This window comes from Helicoverpa zea, chromosome 31, assembly GCF_022581195.2.
Source record: "Helicoverpa zea isolate HzStark_Cry1AcR chromosome 31, ilHelZeax1.1, whole genome shotgun sequence".
Taxonomy (NCBI): domain Eukaryota; kingdom Metazoa; phylum Arthropoda; class Insecta; order Lepidoptera; family Noctuidae; genus Helicoverpa; species Helicoverpa zea.
Genome location: NC_061482.1, coordinates 6,250,320 through 6,261,195, shown reverse-complemented (window position 1 = coordinate 6,261,195; position 10,876 = coordinate 6,250,320). Strand labels below are relative to the sequence as shown.

The window sequence follows — 10,876 nt, the reverse complement described above, 5'->3', positions numbered from 1 at the left end:
TCCATGGTTATTCTACTTACATATTAAGAAAAATAATCAAACACGTCCAAATTTAATGATTGGTATGTAACTGATTATATATAAGTATATAGGTGTACCCCGCTTACTACTCTCATCCATTAACTTATACAATGGCTGATACGTAAATTAAACCTCATTACGTAAAAAAAGTATTTACTTTATTGTAGCTGACAATAATCAAAAAGATTAAATTTGAAATTCCTATCGAAATGTCATCATTCATTATTTTACTATATAAATTACAAAAAGCCAACATGATTATTATTTAAGAAAAATATATAAATATTTTTATATACATTTTAAAATTTTGGATAAAAAATAATTTGTAACTTTTGGATTAATAAAAATTTGCTGTGATACTCAAATACAATGGAAGGAGAAGGTAGCGAAGCCGGAAGCATGGGAAAGGAAGCTGGTGGAGACACAGTTCAGAAGAAGCCTGAACCAAAGCCGACGGTGCCTGACGTAGAATTACTGGTAGACGGCTTTGGGTTCATGCCCAAAAACATGCAGCATCAAGCGCGAAGGCGTTCAAGCGTTTTCGCAAAAACTAAACCTGGACCAGAACAACCGCAGACCGATGACCACGTCGATGAACACAGTCCATGTGCATCCAGTACAAATATTGACATCGTCAGAAGGTACACTTGGAAAACGAAGAACAGGATGACAGTGCAGGTAAGAGTAAAGCAAAAATTATTTAATTTACTATGGCTTAGAAAAACTAGGCGTCAATTTGTGATTACCGTATGTGTTTGGTACGTTTGAAGTAATACCTCAACAGATCTCATGTCTGACAACCTTATCATTAGCAAAGTACAAAACCACACCAAATGCTGATACATAGTACAGGGACGAGTTAGTAAATTATGAAACAAGTTATACTGCCAAGACTAACAGTGTGACGATCCCTCGCAGGTCATAACGTACGGAGCGACTATCACTTCTATATCGGTTCCTGATCGTAAAGGGGTGCCTGACGATGTCGTTGCGGGTTTCGACACATTAGAAGGTACTTATATACTTATACTAATCTTATAACTCACTAAGTAAGTGGGAACTACTGCCCGCACCCTGTATAGCAAGCCTGTAGCCTATATAGCCTTCCTTGATAAATGGGCTATCTAACACTGAAATAACTTTCTAAATTGGACCAGTAGTTCCTGAGTTTAGCACATTCAAACAAACATACAAACTCTTCGGCTTTATAATATTGGTATAGATGAACATTGTTTTGTCAGATGACGTGGGATTAATATCTAATAATATTTTTTTCCGTGCAGAATACTTCCAGCCCCGTAATCCGTACTTCGGTGCTACCATAGGTCGATATGCAAACGTGATCAGGGATGCCACGCTGCTAGTCAGACCTTCAGGCAGGCTGTACATGGTGTCTAACAACAAGGGACCCCATCACTATAACGGAGGATACGTTGGATTTGATAAGGTAACATCTGTTCATCACTGGCTTGGAAAAGTTTGAGTAGCTTACTGACTAAGTAAATATAATACTCCAGGAGTTTCGTATTATTTAGATTTTTAACTCTCTTAAGTGAGACATCGTGTTTAATGATAAAAAATATTACCGAATGAAATTAGAGAAAATCGGCAGGCTAGGCAGATATTGATTATATTATTTTCGCTTTTTAAGGTAAACTGGCATTCGTACGTGTCCGGCCTGAAAGTGATAATGAGCCACGTATCAGACCGTTTCCACGAGGGCTTCCCTGGTACAATAATGTGCCAGGTCTCATTCGAAGTGACCTGCGACAACACTCTTAAAATTGAAATGAGGTGCACTACCAGCGAGCCAACAGTCATCAATCTTAGCAATTCGCCCTTCTTCAACTTAGCGGGCCATGTAAGTAGAAACTGGTTGTATTTGTCCCTTTTGTGTGTAGATTAGAGAACGAAGACGTATCAAATAAAATACAGAACCAAGAAAGTCTAGGTATAGTTGAGGTAACTACACACACCGGCACAATTAGAGGAACACAAAAAAAAAAGACGTTTTTTTTTATTTCTTATGAGAATATTTACAAGTGGCTCCTTTATTTTATTTATTACCCTCTTATGACATACCCTTTTGAGACTTTTTGACATCCCTCAATAATTTAACAGAAATTGGACCCTCATAAGTGTTTGTTGACAATTAGGGCGTTTAAGTGTTTTGGATAAGAAATTTGTTTATGCAGTCAATGGTGGCCCTAGCTCACTTTGTTGTTGTTACTTGGAGAATTAACATTGTATTGCATCGAAAATGAGTGATTTGCCCGCAACTGATGTCGCCAGAGCTGTGACAATGATCGAGGAAGGTCACACATACCGTTCAGTGAGTCGAAGGTTGGGTGTGTCCGTATCTGTGATCCACCGTAATGTTAAACGGTACAGGCAGACGGGGTCTTACGTGCGGAGGCGGGGACAAGGCAGAAATCGTGCAACCAGTGCCGTAGATGACCGTTTTATAAGGGTGCAAACTTTGAGAAATCGTCGTCAAACTGCAGTTCAGACCCGAAATCTTTTAGAAGAAGTGCGTAATGTGCATATTAGTGAACGAACAGTAAGAAGACGGTTAAATGATGCCGGTTTAAAGTCATACGTGCCAGCTAAAGCGCCCAAGCTTGAGGTATGCCATCGAGTTGCAAGACTAGCGTTTGCTCGTCAACACCAAAATTGGTCTGAAGAATGGAGTCATGTTTTATTCTCTGATGAAAGCCGATTTTGTGTCAATTTCATCGACGGAAGGGAAAGGATGTGGAGGCATCGAGGAGAACGCTACCATCAAGCAAATTTTACCGAAACGGTGTCATACGGTGGAGGGTCCGTTATGGTATGGGGTGGCATTACTTTGTCCGCACGCACGGCTTTAGTCATCATCGATGGAGGTTCTCTGACTGCACATCGATACATTACAGAGATCTTAGAACCCCATGTAATGCCATTTGCCCCATTCATTGGCGAAAATTTTGTGTTTATGCACGATAATGCACGGCCCCATACTGCACGCGTGGTTACCGAATACCTTAGCGAAATCGGAATTACCCAAATGAACTGGCCAGCACGATCACCAGACATGAATCCAATAGAGCATGTCTGGGACATGATTGGGCGAAGGGTAAGAGCGAAAATTCCACCTCCCAGGAATGTTGAAGAGCTAAAGTTGGCGCTGGTCGAAGAGTGGGTCAACTTACCCCAAGAAATGATCGCGAATGTCATCATGAGTATGGGCAGACGCATTCAAGCATTAATTAGAGCCCGCGGGGGCAATACAAGGTATTAATTAAGTTTTTTTTAAAGATTTCCCCCACTAATTTAATTTTTACAATTGTTTAGAAAATTTTAAGATTCTCATTATTTGTTATTTTACTGTATTTTTACCAATTTTATTAATGTTTACTCCTAGTTTTAGTTGTGTTATACGTGTAACATGTAAACAAGCTCGAATTAAGTGAAAAAATTGCATTAAAAGCTATTATTTTAAAATAAAACTGTATTTTTTTTGTGTTCCTCTAATTGTGCCGGTGTGTGTAATACCTAGTAAGAAGTGATCACTTTATTTAATATACAACACTAAGTATTTATACACATGAAAAGCTACGTGTTAATATCTTATTTAAATGTCTAATCTCTACGTTGAATGCTTATTGTCTACTTATTTAAACATTATCAATAGTGATGAATGCAATACGTGGTCACAGATCACACCACAAACTCAAACGCATGCCGTGGAATCCTCAGTCTAGCTAGGCCGATTTATTCCAAGTTATCCCAAAATATTGTTACTGGTTTCCTTTTTGCGTTCTTCTCAAATTGTATAACTTCCCCTATGAGGTATCTTTTACACAACCGTGAAATGCGGACGCAGTATCGATTGAATCGGTAATATGTTTATTTTTATGCGGCTTGTTTATTTCGATTTTACTTCCGAAAGAATTCACAGTGGGTGATATTTCAATAGACATGCTTGTTATAAACGTGAACCAAAACGAATAAGTTTTTGCGATATCACGTACTTATAAGTTTTTTTGTCACCCAATAATATTCAATACCGACCTTTCTACGGATTTATGAAAGTTCCCTAGCTTCGAAGGCATGACGGCGTACCATTTAACTGATGAACACGATTACTTTTGAATGAAATAAAAGGAAAATATCGATTTCCGTTATCCGATAGGTAGGTACTCTATTTTCTTTTTTTATGATTTCAGCATTCTGGGCCGGCTTTGATGCTGGACCACATATTCACCATCAATGCTGACAAATATACAGCTGTCGATGAAGAAGGACTTGTTACTGGTATGTTTAAGCATCTAATAATTATTTTAAAATCGGCAAAATGTGAGGGATACTTTTGTGAATATCAGTCCATTTCATATTCAAGTCGTTGTAGTTGATCTAACTTTCTGTACAGAGTTTCAAAAACTCATCGAAAAACTTGCTATCACTTACATGATGAAGAAATGATAACCATTCTTTCATTTATATTTCAGGTGAAAGAAAAGTAGTCGGAGGGACAGCCTATGACTTCCGAGTGCCGCGAGTTCTAAAGACAATGCTGCCTAAAATTCCAATGGGAGGCTACGATATTAATTATTGCATCACTCGGGGTACCGACCAGGATTTGGCGTTCCAGGCCAGGTAAGGAAGAAATAAAAATAAAGAACAATAATATTCTATCAGTTGACTATCATGAATATTACGGTCAAAGTAAAATTAGTTGCCGATCGGGTCTTGCATACCCGTTGCTTTAGGTTTTTGAAAGCTCTAACTATGCAGCACGCAGGACTAAACTTAGGCTATAAGAGTGGACCTTTTCGGTAAAAGTACGAGAATGCAGATTCGGTTAAGATTAATATCGGATAAGATATGAGCATGATGATGAGGATGATGAGATTTCGCGAGTTACTAAGTAAACCAATAAAGCAGACTCCATTATTAATTATTTTATTCCTGATTTCAGGGTGCTGCATCCACTGACGGGAAGGGTGATTGAAATCTATAGCAACCAGCCTGGTATGCAGTTTTACACTGGAAACTTGTTACCTGATCCAGATAAAATAGTCGAGGTAATTGTTAGGAGTAATTGTCTTCGGGTGTTTTAATATCGTGCGTATCTTACGTAAGCGGAACACAATAACACTGATGCAATCTAAACAGTATAATCGATATTTTGAATGATGAAAGAGAAAATCCTTATTGACACAATATTAAACAAACAACATGGAAAAAGACAAAGACAAAAGTGTTGTGCCAAACATGTCCAGTTCAACATAATGCCGGCGGCTAGACTGCTAGTTGTAGCTGGTTTTCAACTGGGCATAATAGGATTTATGGGTGTCAATCAGCATGAATCCACTAAATGAAAAAGACTGCCTGCTGACACCTTTGCGGGAAATTAAATGAAATGCGCACGAAATTAAAACACCCATAACCAGTATTTTAGCCCAGTCAAAATAGTCATTAACTCGAATTGGTTTCCAAAAATTTAAAACCACTTAGGAACAAATGGTTAAAGAAAAGTTTTGACAAAGTGGTCGATCACAATTATGCATTGTTTATCTTCCTAATATTTACTATTGCTGAGGTAAAGCACAGGGTTATTGCTCTTTAAATCCACATTGACCTTTGTGATTATTTCACCATCTTAAAACTTTATAACATTGAGCTTTGATTGTACACTTGAGTCGGATAGTTACAACTTTCAAACGATTTTTTAACTTTAACTACAAATCGTTTGACTTAGGACGTGGCGCCCGAAGAGACAGTAGAAGATGACAAATCTGAGGAAAGTGAGCAGTCCAGTCGATCGAGTGCACTTGGTGAGGAAGAGGAAGAAAGCGAGGTGATTTTTGAACTTACATTTTTTTACTTTCGAGCATTTTTTACTTTCGAACTTACATTTTCTACTTTATAGAATGGCAATAGAAAGGCCTTAATGATGCTAATTTGACTGGGCTGTACAGTAAACTGCACATTAGTGGTAACTGTCATGCACCTTAACTCAATAGTAACAAGTAAGATGTTCATATAAAACTAGAGCTACCAGCAAATATTTATAGGAGAAAAACAATGACTGTATCACGGAATCTCGAAGTTCAAAATGCCGAAGTACTGAAGCCATAAAGTACACAAGATCGATGCACGTGACTTAGAATGTACGCTACATCGAAGTACTGAATTGCGAATGTTCATGATACCGATGTACGGAATATCGAAAGTTTGTTATAGCGAAGTACGTGATTGCGATTGTTCTGAATCCCGATGTACGGAATATCGAAAGTTTGTGACACCGAAGTACCTAATATCGAAGGGTTTAAAATCACGGTATCTGCGGTAATTGGTAATATCAACCGGAAATGCTTTAAATATCGTATTTTGATCAATTTCCAGTAAAAAATGCATTGCTTTAATGTACTTGTGTTAAATCTACGAGATCTTATGTTGTTATTCCACGACTTTGTTTTCGATTTCTGTCGTGGTTCACATTTATTCATCATTATTTGCCGAGCCTTTCCCAACAACCACCCACCCACCTAACATTGTATTGAGGTCTGCATTATATATTATATACACTTTTTGTTTTCAGCATTGTATTGGGGCCAGGGGCGCATCAATGTTTTACAAGGAGCGACAACATAAGATCTCGTAGACCGACCCCAACATTGTTGTTGGGGAAAGGCTAGGCTCAATATAATGCAGACCTCAATACCTACAATGTTAGGTGGGTGGGTGGTTGTTGGGAAAGGCTCGGCAAATAATGATGAATAAATGTGAACCACGACAGAAATCGAAAACAAAGTCATCATCCTCCGAGCCTTTTTCCCAACTATGTTGGGGTCGGCTTCCAGTCTAACCGGATTCAGCTGAGTACCAGTGCTTTACAAGAAGCGACTGCCTATCTGACCTCCTCAACCCAGTTACCCGGGCAACCCGATACCCCTTGGTTAGACTGGTGTCAGACTTACTGGCTTCCGACTACCCGTAACGACTGCCAAGGATGTTCAATGACAGCCGGGACCTACAGTTTAACGTGCCATCCGAAACACAGTCATTGGTGTCTAAGATATACTTAGAAAGTACATACAAACTTAGAAAAGTTGCATTGGTACTTGCCTGACCTGGGATCGAACCTGCGCCCTCATACTTGAGGTTGGCCCTTTACCCACTAGGCCACCACGACGATCGAAAACAAAGTCGTTGAATAATAACATAAGATCTCGTAGATTTAACACAAGTACATTAAAGCAATGCATTTTTTACTGGAAATTGATCAAAATACGATATTTAAAGCATTTCCGGTTGATATTACCAATTACCGCAGATACCGTGATTTTAAACCCTTCGATATTAGGTACTTCGGTGTCACAAACTTTCGATATTCCGTACATCGGGATTCAGAACAATCGCAATCACGTACTTCGCTATAACAAACTTTCGATATTCCGTACATCGGTATCATGAACATTCGCAATTCAGTACTTCGATGTAGCGTACATTCTAAGTCACGTGCATCGATCTTGTGTACTTTATGGCTTCAGTACTTCGGCATTTTGAACTTCGAGATTCCGTGATACAGTCAAAAACAATAGCTATTCCGTCATGACATTTGATTTCTTTATTTTGTACACAGGGTAAAAAGAATTACGGCTACGTTCCTCTAATGGGCAAACAGGGCACGATGTACAAGCGGCATGGTCTCTTCTGTCTTATGCCACAGAACTATCCCGATGCTGTTAATAATGTGAGTACATAAACTACGCACTATTATATATCTATAGGGAATTGAGCATTAATTTTGGATTGCCCTTTTTCAAACTGTTTGAGGACGGCGTCCTGCCCAACTCGATGCAACTGAATCCACTCTCCAGTTAACTGTCCAGTTTGGAATCCACTCTCACTCTTGGAGCAACTCTCTCATCTTGTCCGGTTACCTGGGCAGCAAGATTCATTAATCACTTGGACTTTCTGGCTTCTGAGCCGTATCAATTGTTAAGATATGAAAATGACTGCCGGGCCCGGAACCCATATTTAGGTAACGAGTATCCCAAAACACGGAAAAGAAGACTGTATTTTTTAAATAAAATTAATGATGTAGTATAAAAGTTAAATAAATTGCAGATGCACTTGTCCATATTTACTAAAGCTATGTACTCGTATGTAACAGGTGGTTATGTCATTGTGTTGTTAGTTTAAAGTCTAGAGCTCGCAATTGTACCTACCTAATATTATTGTAGGTGCAATTTTTGAGGCCCGCAGGAATATACATTTAAGTACTACTGTAGGTACCTAATGGGTGTCAGATAAACAAAAGCGGGCCGGTAAGTCTGTGCATCCCTTCTGCTGCACCCACCATACGATCATTTGAACCTTTCCTCATCTACAAGAAATGATTATAAAACAAAATCTATCGGGTATTGAACGTCTAACCCCCACACTCCGGATTTGTATGACATTCTGTCACTAAGGAGCATAGACATAAGGGTGCGTCCACATCTGGCGAATGTGCCGCGAATGCGCAGCACGCGAGCCGATTGCGAGCTGTCTGCGAGCTTCGCGCGTGCAGTCACTGCAATAGTTTGGTGCGCCTCTTTAGCGCAACTCATGCAAGGCTCGTATAGAGCGCGCGAGCGGCGCGCGATCTGCGCGCACTCAGTTCTCGCCCTTACAGTTCCGTTTACTGGCTCAGTACTATCGAAGATGTCAGAAGTCGTGCGCCGCCTGCGCGCTGATCGCGAACGGCGCGTAGGTCGCGCGCGAACTGCGCGCGGGCGGCGCAGAAGCGGCGCACGATCAAAAATGCACGCGCGCAGCTCGCGGGCAGCTCGCAAACGGCTCGCGAGCTGCACATTCGCGGCACATTCGCCAGATGTGGACGCACCCTAATATAGTAAACAGGACTGCGCACTTTTAACCAAAAAACGAGCCGAGTGAAACAGTTAGTACGGAGGCCGTCTGTCCCTTTCTAATAGGGTGACTGTGAGATTAAGCTACGTGAGACCAATCCGAGTTTGCTAAGATTATTAAACACAGATTGGTATTGAAGTTTTAACTCACGCAGTTTGTGACCTTAAAGTACTAATATAGGCTTTTAATAATTAGCGGGAATTAGCAGTAACAAAGACAGGAAGATTCGAAGTGCAGACTGATTTTTTTTGTATTTTTGCTTCACATATAGACTGCTGAGCCATTTATATCGCCTTTCTACATTTTTTGGGAAGCTATAACAATAGTACATCAGTTTTAAAATCCATCACCCATATTTTGACTCATTACAAGAATTCATGGGCACCCTAGTTGTTTGATTTACGAAAATGTTATTATTAGCTTACCTGTGGAACGATATATTGCAACTACCATGGGATTCACTTTCACAAGTATAAAAGCAACACTTTTTGACCATTTTAATAGTTTAAATTGATTTAATTCAAAAAAATATAAACAAAATTTTAAATGCTGATTACGCGCCAAGAATGTTCAGGGTTACCGCTAGAAAATAAAAAAAAGCAAAATAAATATTTATGTTGTTTATGTTTTAAGAATAAATACGAATAAATTAATGCGATTGTTATTAATTTGTTGACTTACAATGGTTAAAATAAGATAAAAATATAAGTGATTCAATTGTTTTTTTGGGAAAACAAAACTTGATCACAACATTTTTTTATGCTGGCAAGGTGTTAGAAAGAGACAAACGGCCTCTGTTCTAAACATCCCTCTCGGATCGGATTTGCCTCTGTGTATTATGCAACCAATTCAGTACCTTATTGCGTTGGAATAGAGTTCATTTTCGTAAATATATATTTTGAGAGTGCGCAATCTTGTTTAGTATAGTATATCTATGCTAAGGAGTGACTTAAGTAGTCATTAAATGTCTCTGAGTGGGGAGGTTAGTCTACAGTATACCTACTATAAATCTGTATTTTTTTTGTTTTGACAGAAAAACTTCCCCAGTGCGGTGCTGAATCCAGGCGAAGAGTACGTTCACAGAATGCAGTACAAATTCGGTATATTACTCGGAAAATATCTTTAAATATGAAATATATCAAGTACATAATGTTGTGTCTCTAAATTGTCTAGTGAGATGTCCTGTTGAAAATGTAAATTTAATAAACAGAGTACAATTTGAATAGCCAGGTCCTTTTAATTTCCATCAAAATAGGTACTTATTCTTGATTCAGGATAGGTAAGTATAGTGTATTTAATTTGAGTGTTGACCTTCATTGATAAATTTAAAGTATCCCTGACTAGCGGCCACCCGTGACTTTGTCCGGGTTGTAGAGTTACAAAACTACTGTTCCTGTAGTCTATAAACCGTTCATTTATCTTCTATATATATAAAAATGAATTGCTGTTCGTTAGTCTCGCTAAAACTCGAGAACGGCTGGGCCGATTGAGCTGATTTTAGTTTTAAAATGTTTGTCGTAGTTCAGGGTAGGTCTAAACGGTGAGCAAATAAGGAAAAAAAAATTCCCGGGACGGGACGGGCTCACCATGTACCAGGGTAGCATAACTTATATGAGTATACCAATACCAAGTGTAGGTAGACGCTACTGCTCACCATATACCAGAGCGGCAAAAAATACACCGGGCGCGGGTAATACCGCGGGGAACGGCTAGTCTATAATATAAAAATGAATCGCAAAATGTGTTGGTAAGCGCATAACTCAATAACGCCTGGACCAATTTGGCTAATTCTTTTTTTGTTGTGTTTGTTATTGTCAGGAGAAGGTTCTTATGAAAAAAAAATAGGGTAAAGTAGAGAAATCAGTTGACGGGAGCGAAGCCGCGGGCAAAAGCTAGTAATTAATATTATTAAACTACAATGAAAGTTGTACAACTTGCGACATCTAGCGAT

At 39.0% G+C, this 10,876-nt stretch overlaps 1 protein-coding gene across 2 annotated transcripts; it reads left to right on the top strand.

Moving 5' to 3' along the window:
• The first annotated feature begins 16 nt into the window (after positions 1–16).
• On the top strand, positions 17–10,150 carry LOC124645198 (galactose mutarotase-like). 2 transcript variants are annotated; one of them, XM_047184971.1, is made up of 10 exons: positions 17–699; positions 940–1,033; positions 1,305–1,468; positions 1,673–1,882; positions 4,230–4,317; positions 4,512–4,659; positions 4,982–5,087; positions 5,765–5,863; positions 7,652–7,762; positions 9,959–10,150. In XM_047184971.1, exons 1-10 carry the CDS (start codon positions 391–393, stop codon positions 10,049–10,051), a joined length of 1,422 nt encoding a protein of 473 aa, XP_047040927.1. In that variant the 5' UTR covers positions 17–390; the 3' UTR covers positions 10,052–10,150. The 2 variants fall into 2 exon arrangements, with proteins under 2 accessions (XP_047040927.1, XP_047040928.1); XM_047184972.1 differs by lacking the exon at positions 5,765–5,863.
• Positions 10,151–10,876: the final 726 nt, after the last annotated feature.